This window comes from Ambystoma mexicanum, chromosome 6p, assembly GCF_040938575.1.
Source record: "Ambystoma mexicanum isolate Mex_15411 chromosome 6p, UKY_AmexF1_1, whole genome shotgun sequence".
NCBI classification, from domain to species: domain Eukaryota; kingdom Metazoa; phylum Chordata; class Amphibia; order Caudata; family Ambystomatidae; genus Ambystoma; species Ambystoma mexicanum.
The window spans coordinates 1,358,657,133-1,358,679,982 of NC_090935.1; the positions used below are offsets into that span (position 1 = coordinate 1,358,657,133).

A 22,850-nucleotide genomic window follows, 5' to 3' on the forward strand; every position below is an offset into this window, starting at 1 on the left:
AACATACAGGAGGGTGTGCCTATAATATTAAAGCCTATCCAAATAGGGGGCACTCGGGAAGATGTGTGAATATCCAGAAAGTTATGTCTCAGTTAAAGGAGAAGATCTCTTATAATGGGCCTACCTGTTCCGATGTAAATATGCGCCTCGGCTTTTGAATCTTTAAAGGGATTAGGCATGGCATGGCAGCTGGATCACCCTTTGCGTCATCGATTCCCTTGCGATGTTCCTCCCGATGAGCAGGCTCAGACACCCCCATGCAAATTCGCCACGCCTAGCCCCAACTACACAGACAGAGCAATCTGACCGGGGCTGGCTAGCCCATTTAAAGCCCTCCCCTAAAAACCCGGCCCCACTTCTACGTTCATGTTATCTGCAATCCTGTTACGGAGAAATCTCATGCAATATTTTGGATTAATGGTGATCATTTTTCTTCGAATTTTCAATTTTTGATCCACTATGCTGCCAGAAATCGGTTCCACCCAATTCGTCCATGAAAGGACGTTACTTGTATACTTGAAATCGATTTCCATCGGCAAACGTATTCCAAAAAGCATGCAACTTGTGGTGTCTGAGTCATGTTTGACTTTGGTGGGGTAGTTAGGTTCTCGGGTCTCTGCCGGTGTCGAGACTGGTCCAGTGTATTGGTGTGAGGCGCTACAGCCCAAAGGCTTCTCCGCATGCAGGCAGCTACCGTTATTTAAGGAGGGGCACCACCGCAAGCTTGGCTTCTCACGGGCCTTTGGATTCTCTGTCCTTTGCCCAAGACTGAGGCCACTGCAGCCTTTTACTGAGATCTTTACAAATTGCGCCTGTTACTGCAACCATGAAGACGGCGGCGTCAAAGAGGTTTGTCCGCGTGGGACCTGAACATACTATTTATGGTGCATATCATTGTGGTGTTAGTGCACAGGAGGGGGTACATGGCAGGGACCACCTGATTTACAGCCCAGCCGCCCACACGTATTCATGTGGAAGGGGTTCACTATTCAAGCCTTGTCGGTTCAGGGTGGGGGGCGGGGGGGGGCTCGGCTTCATGCAAATGAGGTAGCTGGGAATATATTACTGGAGGGGGACAGCGTGCCGAGCAAGGCCGCTCTGACTACGCAGTCTCTATTCAGCCGCCTCGCGAGCGTGGGACCAGCCAGACACAACAGAAGGTCTGTTTATGCCCATCACCAATGGCCGCCAGCACGCTGCGGAGGCTGGGAGAAAGGCGCTGCCGCGCGGCCCTCTGACTCCAGTCCCAGGCAAATGGGCAGCCGCTTTGTTCTCCATTGTGAGGAGTTTCTTTTGTTGCGTCCGCTGCAGTCCAGCGAGGCCAGTCTGCACTGGGAACTCGTTTTACTAATGGGCCGGAAGGAAGGGCTTCTTCCGATGTCTTATTGGCACGGCCTGGTTTATACCACGGGTTGGGCGCGTTCTCAGTTTATCTCCACACGGACAGGGTCCGGCGCATTAAGACCACTTTGGCAGTGAGGTGGGCAGCAGCAAAACCGAACCACCTCCTTTTTTTAAATATAAATGTCCATTTTACAGAAGTATTTTTTGAGAATGCCTCTTATCTTTTGGAACTTTGCACGGGTTTATTTAGGTTAATGGTGCAGAGCGTGTCATTGGCTGAAATCTGTTTTACGTTTCGTTTGGGTGGGACATAAAAATAATAGCGAACCATTTTTTAGCACATAGTACAAACATAATTGTTTCTTGTTATCTTTATCACTGCTACATTTCACAGGTTTCTGTATGGCGCGCATTGACCCGCAGAGCTATTTTTTCGTCTTCCCAGCATGCAGTGTGCTCATTAAGGAAGACATTACATTGTTTGGGACATGCTCAGGTAGTGCTTCGTGTTTGGCCGCTGTAGTAGCGATGAACAGAGCAAAGCCGGCAAGGTGTCTCTAAATTAGAGTTGTGATGTTTCAGTGCTTTTGTAGCCTGGGGACTTTTTCTGTGACACTCCGAATATTCACCCAATATGTCCGTTTTGTTGAATTATTTTCCTTTTACTCAGGGGAGGAATTGGGCCGGGACCACGCAAAAGCTGTCTAGCCAGAGTTGTGTTCCGTGGAGGCCCCAAGCCCATGGATTGTGCAAAAGTCCTCCTATGCCCTTCATCCGATGTGCTGTTTTGTGTACATGCCACGCTCCAGAAAAACTGGCATACAGTGATATACAATTAATTTGTTAGCTGCTGCATTCAAAAGGCGTTCTTTGCTTGCCAAGAGCGCAATCCCAAATGGTGGTGTAGTCCAAATGATTGTATATGGCTTGTACTTTGCAGGCATTTTACCATTAGGTTTAGTATTTTGGAAAATACCATCAAACCCAGTGTGCATTACATGATCAAAAGGTTTGTATGCTTGCATTCTTAGCACAGACGTCTTTGTCAAATCGGTGGTTATTCTCATGTTTCCAGAATGCTCTTTGATTTTTATGCAAGGCAAACAGCATTTGACATTCAGGGCATCCGGCATGAATTAATTATATGATGGGCTGCTGTGAGGAATTCGACCACACACACAGTGAGTGGGCACTCTCCTGTGTTTTTTTGAAATTTGAAATGAAATTGAAGGATGGTAGATGAACCTCTGGAAAATGTGTGGGGCTTTTCTGCACACGTTTTCCTATGTTCACTGCACGACATACGCATAGACCTGTGTACTCTGGGTGGACACAGGCGCAGTAACCCCTCTCATATTTAGTTGGGCTATAACAGCCAGGAGTACACCATGTCACCTCAGAAGGGGGAGGGCCAAACCATCCCCCTGCCATGGCCAGCGTAATTAACAAAAAAGGCTTCTTGGATCCACCATGTCGTTTTGTTGAGCCCTGTAGCTGGTGGAAGCACTCGCATACTAATTCAAGTTTAATTTAAACCGGCCCACAACGCGCCTGACTGCAGAGGCTAACAAAGACGGGAAACTCCAACACCCTTTCATATGCACTGTGTCAACCTGATGTCAGATCCTGTCCTCAGTATCGATGACAGGGAAACGTCATGTCTGGACTGCATGTTTACAGTAGTCATCCCTGGAGGGGGGCCCCCATTCAGAAGGTACGAACATGTGGACTGACGGAGCCAGAAAGTCTGGTCTCGCTGCAGCTTCAAGGGATACCTGCTGCTTTAATCAGGAACCATAGAGAGCTCCATTAACCAGAGGGACACTTTGATCCACAACAGACAGGAAGATGGGTGGGACTTAGTATTACATGTTTTCACCCCTTTTCTATTGCAAAGCACTCTGGTTATGACCTCGCGCATACAGGAGATTGTTGGTGGGGACCCAGGATTGGTTCATTAAGGTAGTCGTAGCCTACACCAATCCCTGTGGTCCATTTGTCTTTAAAAGAGGGCTGAGCCCCTCTTTTGGTAGATCATCTGGAGGCTTTACCAGAAGCAGAAGGAAGAACTCCTTATTAGACCCTGGCTGAAGGTACAGTCTGCCATACATCTTTCGCCAGTGAAGGAAGGCCTGGACCTCCAAGTCAGGACCTCCAAGAGGGAAGCAATATCCCTCCCCTAAACATCTCTGATGGAACAGAGGGAGATACAAAATCCAAAGGACCCTCCAGCAGCTCCAGAACTGGTGCCCAGCCTGCACACAGTGTGTCCTGCTAGGCTCTGCAGCAAGCTTACTAGGTGGGAAGTGCCAGAGAGTATCTGAACCAAACCAAGGACAAGGCCTGTAACACTCTCCTCAGCTTTTGGCCGTGCTCCTTCAAGTATGACACAAGCCCAGTGAAGAAGCTAGAGTGCATCGACAAGCATCTGCTGATATCCGCCTTTTTTCGAGCCAGTGGAGCCTCTCGAGCTGCGCTCAACTGTACAGCTGACTGTTGTTACACCGCAATCGCTAAAGCCGTCCGAGATGTCTCGACCAATGCTTCAGAAACGCTGACCAGCACTGAGACAAAGGTTCTTGAGCCTGAGCCACCATACATGCCAGCATGCAGTCATCAGTCCAGGCATGCTCGCTGAACTCTCTGCAGCCTGATACCCGCAGCTGTCTTCCGTCTTGAACTCTGTTGCAGAAGCTGCAAAGCGCCCTGAAACCGACTTGACCCTGTCGAGCTCCAAAAACATCTACAGCATAAGGTACATTGTAGTTCTGTCCCCCAGTTCTTCTCTGAAGGCCCTTAGTGACATCTTATGACCCATTGCTCCCTTTGTGCTGAAACCAAGTATCCTTGAACTGTTGTGATTTACTATAACGACTACCCTTCTGCCAGTATCCAGAGTGCATCTCTTTTCCTTCTTTGAAACTGCCCTCTGCATTCCTTTACAGGGTTGCCTGTATTTTGTAGTGCGTTAGAACTGTCTGTTGTGATGATAATAATAATAAAGAACATATTGTTATACAATCTTGACTGGACAGTCCCTTTTATCATTGGGTAATAACTGTATTTTTATTGTGTTGCAACTAACCAATCATACACAGCCTTGCGTAAATTGAGCCTGCCTTTCCGTCCACGTTACCAAAATTGGACAAGGAGGTTTATAATTTGTGTGTGTTTCCAATCTGTTCAGATCTCTTCTGGTGTACTAGAGGTGTGGGGCTGATTGGTGGTTTAGAAACAAATATTCATCCCTGGACCACTGGTGCCCCGGAAGAAGATTCTTCACAGGTGCCCATGGTAAAAGTTACAATTGAGAAGGTTCAGTAAGCACAGAATATCGGGGTAAATTGGCCATGATATTCACCTCGAAGAGCCTATAATTATAGCCCTTGCTCCTCTAGTTGCAATGAGTTAAAGCATAGACTGTTGCTAACCATTTTATTGCAGCCTCAAGAATCGACAGAAGCCAATACTTGATTGGGCGCACACACAACAGCTCCGCACCGAATCTGCTAGGTACACATAACACACTACTCCAGTGGACTCTAGCCGCAGGCATGGCTACCCGCACACATCAGAATACATCAAGCACCATGGCAGTGCATTGCGACTATAATAATGGTAAAAGGCGCTATATAAATGACAATCCATTCCACCTTATTCTACACCTATCTCCGCCCATCAGTCCCACCCACATTCCAGTACTGCTTCACCTTTCAGATCTCCCCCCACACCTCTTCTTTTATGACTTGTTTTATTCAGGGTCTGTGGGCTAGGTCCATTCAGGGTGGGATCTGATGCTAAAACAACTTTAGTCCACAACTCCAGCTTGGATCAGTATTTAATAATTATTTAATGGATTGTTTTGTACAGCGCCACATTCCAAAAGTCATTTTGAATCAAAATGTGCACTCAAAGACTGGGTTGGGGGCGGGGGCTAGCTCCTCTAGAGGTTTAGTCTCACAGTTTTGCCCTGGTTGGGAGCAAAGAAGCAAAGATGTTGACAGGTTCCTTTTTTGAGGTGAAGAGTGAAATTGAATCTTTTCCCTAACCCTCGCCTTCTAATCCCGTGCAAGGGGCAAGGTGGGCTGGTGGTGTCTGAGAATCGTGTGAAGATATTGGGTTACCCCAGCGCTAGGGCAGCCTGCGACAGACATGATCTGGTATTCTCACGCGCTGTCCATAGGTCATTAGAGTACTTGTCAGTTTTGTTCCCTGGCAATCTTTTCGCACGGATAGGGCTTGGTTTAGCTGTGCTGAAAACAAATATTTTCATAAACTTTCACATGTTTTGGTCCGAGCAGCTTTTCCCCCTAACGATTCCTCTGCGTACCCTCTGCTGCAAATGCTGACAAACCCCTTATGGCACAACATTCCCAGTGTTGATGAAACAAAGGCCTGCAAAGCACGCTGTCGCTGCCTCCAGATTAGACCTAACCAAACAATTTTAAACCCCTTCTGGAAACCGCACAAAGATTGTGCTGCAGACTGCCAGCTGCGGGCGTTCGTCACAGCCGAGCCAGAGCAACCCCTGCCCCAGTGTATAGGAGTGGCTGCCGGCTGAGTTAGGGTTCCATGCCCGGGTCCGCACAGCCATAGCAATCCCTGCCCCAGTGTATAGGGGAGGCTGCCGGCTGAGTTAAGGTTCCATGACCGGGTCCGCACAGCCAGAGCAATCCCTGCTCCAGTGTATAGGGGTGGCTGCCGGCTGAGTTAGGGTTCCATGCCCGGGTCCGCACAGCCAGAGCAATCCCTGCCCCAGTGTATAGGGGTGGCTGCCGGCTGAGTTAGGGTTCCATGCCCGGGTCCGCACAGCCAGAGCAATCCCTGCCCCAGTGTATAGGGGTGGCTGCCGGCTGAGTTAGGGTTCCATGCCCGGGTCCGCACAGCCAGAGCAATCCCTGCCCCAGTGTATAGGTGTGGCTGCCGGCTGAGTTAGGGTTCCATGCCCGGGTCCGCACAGCCAGAGCAATCCCTGCCCCAGTGTATAGGGGTGGCTGCCGGCTGAGTTAGGGTTCCATGACCGGGTCCGCACAGCCAGAGCAACCCCTGCCCCAGTGTATAGGATTGGCGGCCGGCTGAGTTAGGGTTCCATGCCCGGGTCTGCACAGCCAGAGCAATCCCTGCCCCAGTGTATAGGGGTGGCTGCCGGCTGAGTTAGGGTTCCATGCCCGGGTCCGCACAGCCAGAGCAATCCCTGCCCCATTGTATAGGGGTGGCTGCCGGCTGAGTTAGGGTTCCATGCCCGGGTCCGCACAGCCAGAGCAATCCCTACCCGAATGTTAAGGATGAATACCGGCTGAATATTTCTACGTATTTTTTAAAGTGGTCATTTTGGTCGTGCACTTTTTTTCAACTAGAATTCAACCCGTTTTTTTATTATAGGGGTGTTACTTCTTTTGGGCCCCTTACTAGCCTATGCCCTCATCTCCTGGTCCCCTATCCCGCCTATGCTTACGTAAACCTACCCATTTAAGAAACAGGTCGAATTCTGGTCGTACGAACGTGCATGACTAAGTTACCACTTTAGTCGGTAAAAACCTGTGATACGCAGCCGGGTGGAGTTTCATGTCCGCGTCCGCACAGCCAGAGAATTACGGGTGAATGCAGGCTGAGTCAAGAGTCATGCCCGCAACCGCACAGCCGGAACAATCCCTGGCCCAGTCTCTAGAGGTGAATGCAGGCTGAATTAGAGTTCCATGCCCTGGGCCATTTTTATAAGGAAGTGGTTTTGGGGCATTTTCCGTGGAAGTGAAAAAAGAGGTGGCAGAATACTTACGCAGAAGAGGGGTTAAAAGGTGTGCTGCAAGAAGAGGCATCTCTCATCCCCGTAACACCCGACAGTGGTACATGGGACCCAGGACTAGAACTCCATTTGTTCCTGCTTCTAGTGCTGCCAACAAATGCTGCCATGTGCTTCTTTGACACCAAGCTTCTTGATGGCTGATGGCCGGTGCTTGAAGTGGGATGCTAAATCGAGGGGTGGGGGCTCTTGGTAGGGGGCCTGGCCTAAGATGCCACCCCCCAATTGAGAGCCCCCCCCTTGGATAAGTGGGGCTGCCAAAAGCAGGACAAATGGGGCATACAGGCATTATTACCTTTGGTGAACCCAGCCCCTACTTTGTAACACCATTGTGCCCCAGGTCGCACATACTACAGGCATAACTTTTAATTGAAGGAGCTGTGTGGTTAAAGGGTTGCCTGTGTACCACCGCAGGAAACCTTTTAACCAAGAGCTCCTTGAGTGAAAGGTGTGCGTGATGTCTCTGTACTCTGAAACAGGGGGAGGGCTAGAGTGCCCAGGCCCTACTTTAGTTTTCGAGTAAAGCCTCATCATGCATTAGGAAACCCTTTAACCGTGTGGTTAAAGGGCGTCCTGCTGTATAATGACTCTGCTCAAAAACAAAAGTAGGGACTGGGCACTCCAGCCCTCCTCCTCCTCCTCCTCTTCCTGAGTACACAGGCAGGAGGCAGGCTGTTTAGTCGCAGTCTACACGGTTAAAGGGCTAACTGCAGGTGTCAGTACTTCAGTTTACAAAAAAGAAAAGCCTTTTCTTTTTCTAATCCGAAGTGCTGACACTTGTGCAGTGCTTTGGCTACACGGGCTGCCTGGGGTGTCGTTGTGGCTGGGGCTAGTCTGGGGTGAGTCCCGGCTTGGGAGCCCTTTAAGGCCTGCTAATGGCACTGCCTCGTATTGAGTTAGTGCTATTTTTATAGTCACGACCACAGGTAACCACTAGTATTCTTTCACGACCAGGATGTACCCTGTGTATATTTCCTGTACCGGGCGACAATTTTAAGCACACTCTTGACAGGTCACTGCAATATTGCAGATCTCATTCGTACTGGGGCTCCAAAGCTGTTTTGCAGATACAGCATTTGAATGACATCTGTTCAGCCGCACCAGAGGTTCATACTCTAATTGGTTAAAGATGTGCCACTTTTATGGCCAAGCAAGTGGCAGGAAGGGATTTGGTTACACGTTCACTTATAAATGATGAAACGTGCACTAATTAGAGCGTTCAGTTACTTTACAAGCAATTAGTTTGGCTGGAGTTTTAGTATGGGGTGTTAATTCCCTCTCCCCTGACCCCCACATTTCTTTTTTGACAAGTGGAACCCTATCTGTCGGCTTGTAAAGTTCAAAACTTAAACATACCACATGTTTTAAGGTGATTAGTGCGTCTGCACCTCGCCCCTTACCTCGACATGGCTGCTCTAGTGCTTGTGGCGCAAGTGCAGTGCAGGATAGCTGATGCCCCAGATCCATTGGAGCAGTAGGAGCTGGGAATTGCGAACATCGTCCCTCAGAAAGCAGGACGATTCAGGCCATCAATGGGGTGTTAAATGCAGTGGCCCTTGTGTGTCCGCTTCACCAGTTGCACTCAATGGGCCAACCAACATCCCTTAGACATCCCACACACTGTGTGTGAATGCCACGTCATGACCTTGCACCCTGGGACTCGAAATTCATGTTTCGGAATCAGAGTTGCCATCATAGGGTGACCAGATGTCCGGGTGTTTCCGGTGTTTTGGTGCTCTTTCCCCATTTCTCATGATTATGTTCCCAATGGAAACTGCAGTGGACCCGTTTGTTAGTAGGCCTTCATAGCTGGCAGGCAGGAATGCACAATCACACACAGAAGAAATGCTGCATTTTACAACTTAAGATAGTGTTAGTTTGTGATTAACTAATTCTAATATGCATTTCTTTGAACAGTAATACTTAAACCCCCTTCTCCTCCAACCGCTACTGTAATGTAGTGCCTTGACAGCCACTTTCAAGAGTTAGTCCTACTTTTATGTTAGCTGCCCTGTCCCGGTTTTAAACTTTTCCAGTCACCCTAGCATTACCAAGCTGTCACGTCCATTCACTGGAGCAGGTGATTTGTGCGAGTATTATTGGTTTGGTGTGAAGGGCAGGCTATAAATCTACTCTATGACGAGGGGCCGGCAGCGAGGGGGGTGTTGTGAGCGAAGGAGTGCAGACAGTTGGTCGGGCAGGCCCAAAAGCGAAAATGGTCTCTCCCACGTCTCTCATAAACAGTACCCATGCTTGGAGAGCCAGTGCTTGCCCAGTCGCGTATTCTACAGCCTGGACTCACCCGCTCCCCTGGCACTCGATCCCTTAATATTCTGTTTGGGAAAATCAGTCACCGTCGCCGGAAGGAACACGGGGAATCTTTCAGTGATGCTCGACAGGCGCGAAGGCCGGACTCTCTTCGCGTAACTCGCAGGCAGAACAAAGGGCCTGCTATGCGCGCCCACCTCCACCGCCCCCGCAGTGCGCGCACTATCACTGGCCCCTTTCTTCTCTCTTCAAAGCGTACTCTTTTTTAAAATATTTTTTTTAACGTAGATTGTTTTATTTCAAGGGAAGATTTGTTCGCCCCTTGCCACCATTGCGCGATAGCTGCGTGGTTGAAGTTATTTTCCTTTCCACAGCGAAGTAGCCATTGTGTTCGCAGCCTTGAAGCGGCGCCGGCGGATGCGTGCGCTACTCTACGCACGTGCGTGCCCGGTAGGAGCGGAATGCCATTTTTTTCCCTAATAGGTCAAAGACAATTGCATTGCTATTCATCTCCAAGCTGAAAGCCTATAATTTGATCTGTGCCTGTAACACGGCACTCCAGTAATTAAACAAAGGTGCATGTGTCAGCTTTTATGAAAAGGATATATACATCTGGCAGCGTGTAAATAAGGATTCAGGATGAAACTGCAGCGGAGGCCAGGCGTACGCTCATGTTTTTTCCCTTTTTTCTTTTAACAGATATGTCTTCTCCCACAATGAAGAAGCAAGAAAAGCCATTATTTAGTCCTACGTCCCCCCAAGATTCTTCACCCAGACTGAGCACTTTCCCCCAGCATCATCACCCCGGAATCCCAGGCGTAGGACACAGTGGTAAGGATAACATACATCTACCCAGAAGTGTGCGACGATTGCCACTTTTCCGCAAGTATACAAGGAAGGAGGGTGCCAGTTGCAGGGCCCCGCCATCTTCTAGTCATCTATATGATGGAAGGGGAGTGTTCTAGATCATGCATCTGTATTCTGAAATGCCGTCATTCTTATCAGTCATTAGTAGTGAACCCCAGAGGAAGCAAGGGCGAGCTTGCCAGGTGTTTAGAACTACAACTCCCATCAGCCTTAGGCATCATAGTCAATGGTGAGGGATCATTGGAGTCCTAGTCCAAAACATATGGAGCACCAAAGAGTTCAGATGACTACTATAAGTGGTGCCAACCCATGCTTGATTCTCTCCCCCGACCCGCACATCATCAACAAAACCCAATACTTTTAGCTATGGCACAGTTGTGGGTGGTGGGGGTACAGGTTTGTTACGTAGAAATAATTAGCTTTAAGCAGCGTTGGACTGGGCCATACATTTGTCTCGGGCACCAGTGAAAAAGTGTCCCACAATTGCAAATGACAATTCACTCCTTTTGTGACAGACTGGAGTACCCAAGGGGCAGTTTTTTGATAAAATGTGATGCACATTGTGCATTTAAAGAATATTTATTCAGCAACGCTGGACAGAACATTTAGCTGTATAGTGAAGTAACTCATCAGACTGACCCACATTGGCCAAAAAAGGGCCCCACTTTGACCAAAAAAACTGGCCCACACCAGCATTTTGTATTTTTGGTTCGGCCATGAGCCTATTGCCCTATAGGCCAGTCCAAGCCTGGCTTTAAGGCACTATTTCAAATAGAGCTGGCGCCTTTATCGAAAGATAATTATAGCACTAAAATGTAATGTCTTTGGGTGAAAAGATTCTCTCCTGAGAACAACGCCCCCCACATCAAAGTAGTCACTTTGAGAAGTGTTTTTTTTTGGGCCCATGGGTAGAGCCATTTTCCACGTCTGCTCTGCACGTGTTGAGTGTCCTTCGGCTGTCAGTATTGCACTAAAGTGCTACAGCATTCTTCCTAAGGCTGCACGGCAGTAACTCCTTTGTGGGACTGTGGATTGAAACTTGGCTAGCTTCCAATTGTTACTGCAGTAGATTTTCTATCCTGCATGAATATTGCCCTGTCACTCGACCACAACAATGGAAGAAAAAAACAAGTTAACATAAAAATACAAATATACTGCGTTATCCATTGGGAAATCCATTGATAGTTGAGGGTGTCCATGTTTCTCCATTATAAAAGAGGGCCCCGTGACGATTGTGGACCTAATTCAAACCTCTCACTCCATGATGGTACAGGACTTCCTGCCTTATCGCATGGCAAGGTGTAAGAGGAGTCGGGGCGTCCGTTCAATAGACATAGATATAGGACTATATGATCGTGGACACCAGTAAAGTTGCAGAGCGTGGTTATAGGGGAAAGGCATCTGAACGTTCTTGATTCATATGGGCCAAGAATGAGCCAGGCTGTATATGAGTTTCTCAATGAGAGGATACAGGGATGCCATCCTTAGTGCTTATGTTTGTTTCCTAGGATACAGTTCCTAGGAAAGGGCACTGGCTATCATTAGCTGATGAGGTGTATGTGCCTGCCCGGTAGCGGCTGGAGACGGTGGCGACGTTAGGTTTGAACACTGCGTTTCGGTCAGTATGCTCTAGGGGCTGATAGTGGATCCCAGGCCAGGTTCCTGGCCCAACCCAAGGCTTGAGGCTTCTCTGGCACGCCAGTGCCCTTTCTGTTCCCTGCACTATTAAAAGCACAGTGTGCTATGACCATCTCACGTCATTCCCAAATATAAGGACAGGAACCTGCCCAGATCAGCCCGTCACACACCGAGACACAGGAATGCAGAAACTAAGATGATTAATGGACAAATTACTCTAAAGAGGGTCCACCTGTTTTGCTGATTTGTTTTTGTACTTAGCTGTGTGAACGTCTGATGTTTGTAATTAGATTGTCTTCATGATACACCTATCCACAGTGCCCGTGAATACACAAACCTTGTAATTTTGGACAGATCTTTTCCTTTGCCCTTCGTCCCTCTCCAAAGTTTATGTAAAGATGGCCCACGACTTGTGACATGTGGGCGAGGCTAGGGCCAACATCACAATGCAACCTCACAACCTCCAGACAGTTGGTGAAGCAATCAGAAACCCTCTTCCTTGTAAACACACATCAAAATGTTCATGCTATCCTGCAACATGCGGACATGAGACATTTAAACACAGGAGAACAAGACTGTCCTTTACCATGCAAAACAAGATGAGCGCCTCTCTCTCTCTGTAGTTTGATATTCAGGGTTTCTGCACTCATGCATTGGGGTGGTCGTCTCCCTCACTAAACAATACATTTGTTTATCTAGGATGATTTTGAATATCCTATCTGAAATTGTTTCGAATTGGATTTTGCCTGTCGATTTTCCTACTAAAATGTAACTTTGATCAATGTCACGCAGCCTGAATTCAAAATCGGCCCTGCGAGTTTTTACTTGTATCCACACACTGTAGATTGCTGTAAGCTGTAGTTTCTCTTTCTCAAAGGGGTGACAGATGTCTTTTGTGGAAGCCAACTTTAGATCGGCCGCCCATGCGTTGAGTGGATCTCTTCCAAAGGACGGCTTTCAGCGTTTTCTCTTGCCGAAAGGGATTTTGTCCCTCGCTGGAGATAAATATAGCTTCTGTGCATGGTCAGAATGCATAATGTCATGCAGTTGATGTCCTCTTGCGGGGCTTGGGGGGGGAGCTCTCTGACAAATGGTGTATTAAGAAGGTTGGCTCATTTCTAAGGGCCAGGCTTTATCTTTTGGTGACCCCAATCAACACAGTTTGGTTTGGTATGTTTTTAAATTGTTGGAGGGCAACACACTGTAAATTCATGGTCATGCTTCTTTCTATGCCTGAAGAATTGTGGGTATAGTGGATGTCGCCATCATCAGTGCTGGCAAGATAGTTTTAACACACCCAAAGTGTTAAGACTTTGATAACACCATGAGTCATTCAACCATAATTTGTTCAGCAATGAGATAGTTCGCATTGGGAACCCTGCTCCCGCCTTCCCACTTTCGCTCTGTCCGGCCTCCCTGCACCCGCACCCACATGTGAGGCAAAAAACCTCGGGTTCATCTTTGACTCCACTCTCTCCTCGCACATCTCTGATATCTCAAAATAGTCTATCAGCTACACCTCCTCAGAGGTACTCTTCCTTTTCTCATTTTCACCCAGCAGCTCGCTGTCTCCAGAGCCTTGGTTCTCTCTAGGCTGGATTATTGCAACAGCCTCTTTCTCAACCTCCCTTCTTCAGCACTGCGCCCTCTGCAACTCATTCAGAACAGAACCGCAAGACTTATCCTCGGCCTGAAGCCCAGTGACTGCATCTCTCCGGTGCTGACATCTCTACATTGGCTCCCTGTGTCATTCAACCATAATTTGTCCAGCAATTAGATTGTAAGGCTGTAAGGATCAAGTTCAAGACCCTCTGCATTGTCCACAAGGCTTTCTCGGCCTGGATCCTACCTACCTACAATGATGCCTAACTAAATACTCTCCCTCAAGAGCCCTCGCTCATCTGCCTCCAACCTTCTGCGAGTGAGTCAATTCTCCCAGCAGAGATTTGGAGGGAAATCCTTATCCTCCCTCTGGAATAGCCACCTCGCCACCCTCTGTCTTGAGCCTGAGCTTCTTAAGTTCCGGAAACTCCTCAAGACCTTACTCTTCTCCTCTTCATTCGTACTCCCTCTATCCTGCTAACCTAGCCCTCTGCTCTCTCCATCGCTCCCTCCTCTTCTTTACAGCTTGCTGACTGGTCGGCTGGTGTACCTCCAAGTCCCACCGGTCCCAGGTACCCCCTCAAGTTCTCTTGCACTTGCCGCATGGCCTTACACCCAAACACTTTCACTGCACTTAGAATAACACTAGAGCAGCGGTATTCAAACTGTGGGGCGCAACCCCACAGGGGTCCGCGGGTGCATCCCTGGGGAGCCCTGAGAGCTCAGCATGAAATATCCCCAAAAATAAGTATATATATATTTTTTTAGATTGGAAGAAATGGGCAGGGGTGGCTCACATGGTCAGGCTGAAGCATGAAACTGTCTCAGGCAACAATGAAAAAGTGGCCAGCAGTTGTAAATGGATATTCATTCCTTTAGTCACAGACTGGGCCTCATTACAACTATGGCGGTACTGTAACAACGGTGCTGGTAAGCTACCGGCACCTTTGCTACCGTACCGCCATAGTAAGAGTTGTGCTCGCGGGGTGCCTGACAGCCCGCCAGGTCTGACCTGGCAGGCCGTGCGGCACCCGCGAGCACAGCTCATCGGATGCACCGGCACCGTTTTTAACGGTGCCGGTGCATCCGAGCTCCCCATTCCCACTGAGCCCTATGGGGTTCAAATAGGAATGGGGATCTACCGGTACCGGCACCCGCGAAAGGGCAATTATCAGGTCCTCCTAACTCGGCATGACACAGCAATTGCCCATTCGCAGGTGCCGGACCCGGATGCAACTCCGGCGGCAGCCGTGCCGGTTTTACTGGCACAGCTACCGCCAGGGTTGTAATAAGGCCCACTGTTTCAATAGCACCCAAGGGGGTGCTTTGTGTTAAAATGTAAGTAAATTGTGATATATTCAGCAACAATGGTCAAAATGACCAACTGCATAGTTAAGTAACTCAACAAACTGGTCCACATTGGCCAAAATGGTGGCCCATTTTACTGGGCCACACTAGCATTTTACATTTTTGGTACAGGCATTGCCCTATAGGCCAGTCTGAGCCCGTCGGCTTATCCATAATGGCGAGAGGGCACCCACCCAGTGGCCTCTCACCCATTATGGAGGAGCCAAGGAGCCAGCCCAGTGAACAGTGAGCACTCCCTCAGCTGCTTTTTCCAGCTGATGGATTGCTCCTGGGCTGGCTGAACTGTCAAAGGGAAACATTGTTTCCCTTTGACAGTTCAGTTTAGTTCCCCAGCCGCACATGCTCACTGAGCCATACAAATGCTGGGGCGTTTTGCGTCGCCAGCATTGCATAGCTCATTGGAAATGCTGGCTGGGGCACTGCATGTCTGTATGTCCGAGGGGGAGCTCCTACACCTCCTCGCACATACGGACAGAGCAGCCTGGAGCAAGGCATTTCAGCACCCACACGCAGGCCAATGGAGATACGTTTATGTTCATTGTTTTTATTTAAACGTGTGTATGGATGCGTGTATGCTTATGTTATGAGTGAGTGTATGGTGATGGATGCTCGTGTGAATGATAGAGTGAATGCTGTATGAATGTGCAGCTCCTTGCATACACACATAATCATGTTGATTGTGTTAGGCCCAGTGGGGCCCAGGGGACAGGGATGAAATCTTTTTACTGGACATCTATCATAGATGTCCAGTAAGAAATGTCATGTCTGCCCCCTGGGCCCCGTAGCACCAATTGCAAACTGTTTGGCTATTTACCCATTTTTTTGTTAAAAGTATGCTGTACAATGCAACATTTTAATGCATTATTTAAAAAAAAACAGGGGCAAACCCCCCCGAACCGTCGTTTATTGGTTCGGGCTCCCCCACTATGCTCGGTCGTTATGGCATTTTTGGGGGAAATACTTATGTCCCTCCACTTAAAAAAATCACCAGCCGCCACTGGCCCTCAGACTGTGTTGGGAACGGGATGGGGGGAACCCAGGGACTATGGTGGGAGCACAATGGGCGGGAACCATGGGATAGTGGGGATGAGGCAGCCCAGCGACTCTAATGGCAGCAGGTGACGGCGCGCAATATATACTGTCCATTTGGCATTGCAGGGGGGTCCCGACCTGGCAAAATTTCGCTCAGGGGGGCCCCGGCCAAAAAAGTTTGAAGACCACTGCACTAGAGAATGGCTCTCTCTGCACTTGCCCTTCTCCACCGACTGGGTGCCCTTGGACCTCCCCTGCCCTGTGACCCTCTATGCACTTGCAAGACCCAAATGCAACGTGCCTGATGATCGTCTGTCTGTTCTCCCTTGTGTTCCCCCTGAATTGCACTGGTAAAACTGCAGAAACGCCATTAGGCCTATTTGCTGTGTCTCAATTTGTTAATTGTATTTACGCACTTAGTTTTCCTGTACACAGGCTATTATGGTCTCAGAATTTCAAAGACTCTGAGTGACTATTGTTTTTTTCCCCTTCTTCCCACCCTCCTTGAGCGCTTTGAAACACTTCATGTGTACAGGCGCTATATAAATAAACAATACAATGCTACAACTTGATTAAACAATCAGGCAAAACCGCTTAGCTTCAATATGTTTTCTCACCCCTCATGCACCAGGCCTAATAGTGTGCACTGGGTTTAGTGCTAGAGAGTGGCATGACACAGTGTCAGCAGCACTTTAATAGTCAGTCTTACAGATGTAATCAGTGAATGGGCTTTTAAAAAAAAAATGTGTTCCACTTGCACCTGAACCTTTTGAGTGGTATAGTGTGCAACCCACCGTCATGGCTTAAACATTGCTATATGGCGCAATTGGTCGCTGGCATGAGTGGGTGCCCGCATGCGTGTGTGCTTGGAATGCGTGCATGGGGGTGTGTGTGTGAGTGAGAGGAGAAAGTGGGGGAGGAAGGAAATGAAAGAGAAGGCACGAGACAGAGGGAGAGCGTAAGAGGGACAGTAGGCTGAAAACAATGCCCGTGCAGATTTTGGGGTCAACTTGTTGGTGGATTTGACAATGAAAATCCTGCCACCCCACACACACAGCATATGTATAGTCTATCAATAAAGGTTTCGTGCATGCTTTTGACTGGCATCCTTCCTCCTAGGACCTCAGTGACTGAAATGTCGCATTGGGTTTTAGCCCCGAAAGCGGCCCAATTGCCTATTTACGCCTCGCCACGCGTGAGCCAAAATATGCTGCGCCTAAAAAATGTGCTCTACTGGGAACCACTGTTTGATACCCAGAGATGTTAAATCAGACTATGCTGTAATCCGCTAACCCTTTCGGCTGACCTCAGCGCTTGCAAATCTGGGAAAGCTGTGCTGTCAATGCTCTGGGGAGGGAGAGCATTTTGAAATAGTTTGTTTTAGAAAAAGGCACACAATCCTGCCAATTCCAAGCACGGGTTATTATTTTTCTCCACACGACCGAAGACTGGGGTGCAAACCATGTGGCGAAATAAAACAAATAGTTGGCTAAATGTATGTGTGTGTTTGTGTCTCTTTCCTCCCCTGCAGTCATCTCAACCAGAAGTTCGCCGTCGCCGCTGCCATTCTCAGCACAATCTATACTTCCTCCCACGCCGTCTACCTACTTCTCTCATTCGACGATCAGATACCCCCCGCACCTGAACCCGCAGGACTCGCTGAAGAACTATGTACCGTCGTACGACCCGTCCAGTCCGCAGACAAGCCAGGTAAGCAATCCCAAACACCCCGCAAGGGGAGTGCAGCTATTCCACTGCTGGAGGAGGGGGGGAAAGTCAACCATACTCCATTACAACTCAAGTGTAACATTCCCGGGCCAGATGTGGCGTGAAACTGCACCGGCAGGAAGAAGAGCAATTGGGGTTTTGATCAAGACCAGATGTGTTCTTCATAGTTTTCCCCATTTTAAACACACAGTATACTTGAGTCTACCTTCATCCTGTCCTAGGCTGGCCAACCTCGTGGCCCTACTCCTTGGGTATTAAGTTCCTTCCACAGGTGGGTTCCCTCCTGTATTGTTTCTTAAATGGAATGCTTTATCCAGAAGGACCTGTGGGCGTCAATTCCGGCATAAATGCGGTGAGCTGTCTAAGCCGAACAGAAACCTGAATCACGCGCCCAACACTTTTTGCGTTAACCGACACTATAATTATCAACATCCTCTCTACTAATGGGGCTTATTTTAGCAGATTGGGTTTCTCAGATTCACATAGCCAAACTTAATTACTCCCGCCCAATAGACGGGCGCGCGTTCAACGTGGGCCTGTCTCCGTGGCACAAACGAAGCACACACTTGCGGTGTCACCACACACACTGCTGGAGGAACTTGTGTACGAGCCCAATAAAAATAAAATATCAATAACAGCAGGTTGATTCTTGTAGGCCTTTGAACTCTGGATTTACAGTGCCCGTGCCCTGAAAGTAGATCCACAGTAAAGCAGAAGTCTTTTTCCCAAAGGTTAAAGGAAAGTCAATCAGTTTGCACGTTGCTTTTCCTTTTATGAATTGGTTTCTGTTTCCTCATGTGTAAATGGAACATCTAAAGTGGGGTGTGCAAGCTTTTGGAAGATAGCCTTCCTTGTGTGAACTGCCCCTTTCTTGGTGGTTGTCCTTGTCTTGGTAGTGTCGAGCAACCCATCTCAGACAGTGAAATATACGACCAATGCACGCTGGGCGAGAGTCTCCAACCAGAAACTAATGGTGATGTGCTTCCATGTGAGAGTTAAGAGGTGGGGCGTACAGTTAAAATGGGTCAATTTCACTAGCCTGGGTTAAATACATCTAATGAACGGAGGGATCTTTTCTGACGTGAGATTAATGTATCCTGGAAGGGGAGGACAACCAAAGCCAACCAAAGCTTTTAAGCAAATTGGAGCACATCTCACATTTTTTCTTTATTTAACCACTGAGTTATTTACATCACCCAATTATTGCATCACTCATCTAGATGGCAAATTGTTCTAAATCTTCTACAGAGCAGGGGTCAAAGAGGCAACACTGCGCATGTTGGGTGTCTTAGCCTTGACTTCCTAATCATCGCTTGAATGTGGCTCTTTTGCTGAACCCCCCGCCCTCCCCAGGATCAGATTGCTTTTGGAGGTGAATCCATGTGTCTGAATCTGCTGGACACTACCTATCACTGCCCTTGGCTACCTCTCTGGCAAGCCTCTGAAGTGATGCGCAGGCTGACGCCGCGTCTCTGGTAGATGCTGATGCTTGGAGATGTGCTGTATCCAGGGATTCAAGAGCGTCATGTTGTGGCACTGGGAACATACCGGCATGATGTTTGGTGCTTTGTGGGTAAGATGACTTCTTCTATGATGGTCAATGTCTGGTGATGGTCCTGCCGTTGGGTGAAGTGTTTTCCTCTGCTAGTGATAACGTTGCTTGGGTGTTGTTGCTTTGCTATCACGGGGCAGCCCTTCATGAGGACTGCCAGTGGTTAGGAAACTTCTTCATGCTTTGATTTCTTTTGTGGTTAGGTTGTAAGGTCTTGGGCTTGCAATGGATACTGTATTGCTCATGTGTATTATGCAAGACCTTGGTGTTCAGCCACACTGGAGAGCCACTGACATCTAGTTTGTGGCACTGTGCACAGTCTATCTGTTCTTCATGAATAGATTTAGTACTTTGCTCTACCATGCCAATGGCCATATTGGGGTTATGGTCTGGTGTCCAAACCATAACTATCCTGCACAATGTGTGGCTTCTTTGAAAAAGGGCCCGGGGGCAGTCCCAAAGCTGAGGGATACCACAGGCTCATACACTTTCCCACCCTATGTACCTCCCTCCCCACCACCGTCAAGAATACTGCAGGAAAGAGTTTCTGCCTCCTGGAGTCTGGCATATACATCCACACTCCAGGGATGTGTTTCCTCTAATCATACTTCCCAGGAGCAAGCACACGCAATGACATGTTTTGGTGCCTATGACCTGGGTCTGCGTTGAGGTGCGTCTACTTTCTACTGTTCCTGCTAAGCTCCCGTAGGGCAACTTGTCTTCATTTGGTTTAGGTCCTGTATGCACACCTGGCGCATTAGCTTGTCACTTTGGAAGGCAGAATCTGCACATTGTGTGGTGGAACTGAGCTGCAGCGCACACTGCAGTGGCTGGACCCTGCGCTGCCAATGCTTGGATTATTTTTGAGGGTTGGTGCAATTGTGTCTTCCAGTGATACCTGGTTTCACTTTTTGCAGCCTTCCCTTAAAGTCTCTTGGCGGGCCCTGGGTTTGACATGTTAAGGGCTCTGCTGAGTACACGTTTACACATGCCACCCGAGAAATGGTGATCATACCATATTCCACTGTTCAGAAGTAAGCTTTAGTCTTTCTATAATCCAAATGATTAATTGCATTACTTTCTCGTTAAAAAGAGAACAATCTAATGAATGTACAGAATAGTGTTCCAGCAGATATGGTGCACATTAAACAATATGTATTTTTAAACCTACCTGCACACAGCAAGAGATTGTCATACCATGTGACCATAAATGGACCAATCACAGAAGGAAAACTACAGGGGCTTCATTAACACACATGGAGATTGTACAGACTGTAGTGAATATCCAAGCACAAAATAATGATAGTGCAAAGTCTGCAGCCGTGGAGCTGGAGCTGGAAAGAGAGCACTTCCCTCGTTTTGAGTAGTTCTGGCTGCAAACGTATTTTTTATATCTTCCCTACCGTGGTGCCTCCCATGTAGAGCATCAGGGAGCAAGCAAGGCACACGGTGGTCTCCCATTATGTTTCATCGCATGACAATTAACCACGTCATAATGGAAAATGCATGTCCTACGGGGGCACCCTAGAAAGTATTGTCAAAATTGATGCCTTTGTTTTGTATTGATTGAAATTTAAAATATCGTTCAGGTAATACAATGCTGCAGCAAAGAATTCAGTGTATCATTGTGAGTTTCTGTTTTCTATTCAGGCCTTAATATGAGTCCATTTTCCTTTTAATGTAATAAAAAATAAGCTTCTTTGTTAATAACTTAATGTGTCCATGGTGGTTAAATCTAAGCAATGGAAATAGCAGGTGTTAATTTTACACAGCTCATCATTAGCCCTGATTTAAGCCGAGTCGGCCCCTCTTTGGGATGAATCCCGTGGCTTTCAAGGTGCACAGATTTGCAGTGTAAATGTCCATTAGCCCACCAGCAGACCTTTCCAGCTTGTTACCAGTTCACTTGTGGAGTAAATTACCTTTCTACCTTATTTTAGACCAGTAGTGCTAAATTACACTGAGCAACATTGCACATGGTCATAGGAAAGAAATTGTCCAAGCTGAGACATGTTCCGCTGCATGCACGCGTGTATTTGCGCGTGTTTACATGTAGTCAATCTGTTCTCACATTGACTACACAGGGCCTGATTCATGGAATTATTTGCATGGAAAAAACGGTACTTGCATGCCAAATGTGTGCAAATCCGCCTTCTTCGATTCATGGAATCGAATGCACAGTACTTATCCTGGACTTGCCTGGAGTTCGCGCAGGCTCGGGATGTCTCTGCGAGCCGTCGAGGGCCTTGCGCAAGACTCCATGCAGAGCATGGCCATGGTTTGCGCAGAGAGCTTGGAAGGGGCAGAACACCAAAAATGGTGAAGAACTTGTGAAAAAGTGGGCGTTCCGAGGGACGGCCTGAAGGCCGTCCCTCGCACGCCCACAATTGCGCGGCATGAGACGTATTCATGGATTTGATTGCGCAACCTCTCAGCCGGGAAATGGCCACACAAGTCCTACATACTATGCGCTACCCGAAGACCGGCGTACTTGCGCGTAGGAATTTCCGCGCATCGGTGGGGTTGCAGGTCTGTTTTCGGGGTGCATGTACTCAACCAGGGTTCCGATCTAACTTAGGGGTCTGTGTATGCAGTTTAGTGGGGTGCAGGAATGGTTTACAGGGGTTCACACAGATTTCCCGAGTTACGTTTTGATTTTTTTATACGCATGTTGTCGGGGTGCCGGATACAGTTATGGGGGACCCTGCGCAGGGTCCCCGAGATGCAGGCCTGCTTATGGGGGACCCCATGCACTGTTTGAAGGGTGCATGTATTCACACCCGGGGGAGCGCACAAAGGTAGCTGTTCTGGCTGTTTATGCTTTGAGTGTGGGCATGTCGGGGGCGTTCTGGCCGTGACTTGCAAATACAAATACTTTGCATTGTAAATTCCAGGAATACACGGTGTGTGCATTTTCTTTCTGCACGTAGACTCACACCGTATCCTTTTTGGGGCAGAACTTATGGGGCACCGTGTGGGATTTCTGCGCACATTTCCATGAATCGGGCCCTAAATAGTTAGGGCCCGATTCATGGAATTATTTGCATGGAAAAAAAGGTACTTGCGTGCCAAACTGCACACAAATCCGCCTTCTTTGATTCATATAATTGAATATGCAGTACTTATCCTGGACTTGCGTGGAGTTCGTGCAGGCTCGGCACATCTGCGAGCTATCGAGGGCCTTGTGCGAAACTCCACGCAGAGCGTGAGAGTGGCTTGCACAGAGGGCTGGGAAGGGGGCAGAACACCAAAAATGGGTAAGAACTTGCAAAGAAGTGCCCGCCCACAATTGCGCAGCACAAGCCATATTCATGGATTCGATGGCGCCACCTTTCGGCTGGGAAATGGCCATGCAAGTCCTACATACTATCTGCCAACCGAAGGCTGGAGTAAGTACACTTGCACATAGGATTGGCAGCGCGGGGGTGGGGTTACATGTCGGATTTTGCAGTGCGTGTACTCAACCGAGGTTTCTGATCTAATTTAGGGGTGCGCGTATGCAGTTTAGCGGGGTGCAGGAACGGTTTAGGGGGATTTGCACACAAATTTCCTGAGTTATTACCGAGTTACACATTTTTTATGCGCATGTTGTCAGGGTGCCGGATACAGTTACGGGGGACCCTGCACAGGGTCCCTGAGATGCAGGCCTGC

The 22,850-nt window shown here is 48.3% G+C and overlaps 1 protein-coding gene across 8 annotated transcripts in view; it reads left to right on the forward strand.

Moving 5' to 3' along the window:
- NFIB (nuclear factor I B) overlaps nucleotides 1-22,850 on the forward strand; it is an 870,278-nt gene that overhangs the window by 735,631 nt on the left and 111,797 nt on the right. For 7 of the 8 annotated variants that reach the window (XM_069626060.1, XM_069626059.1, XM_069626066.1 and 4 more), the window contains 2 exons: nucleotides 10,112-10,243; nucleotides 17,451-17,629. In XM_069626060.1, the coding sequence (XP_069482161.1) occupies nucleotides 10,112-10,243; nucleotides 17,451-17,629 (311 nt within the window). The remainder of the gene's footprint in view (nucleotides 1-10,111; nucleotides 10,244-17,450; nucleotides 17,630-22,850) is intronic. The other variant, XM_069626065.1, reaches the window with a different exon arrangement.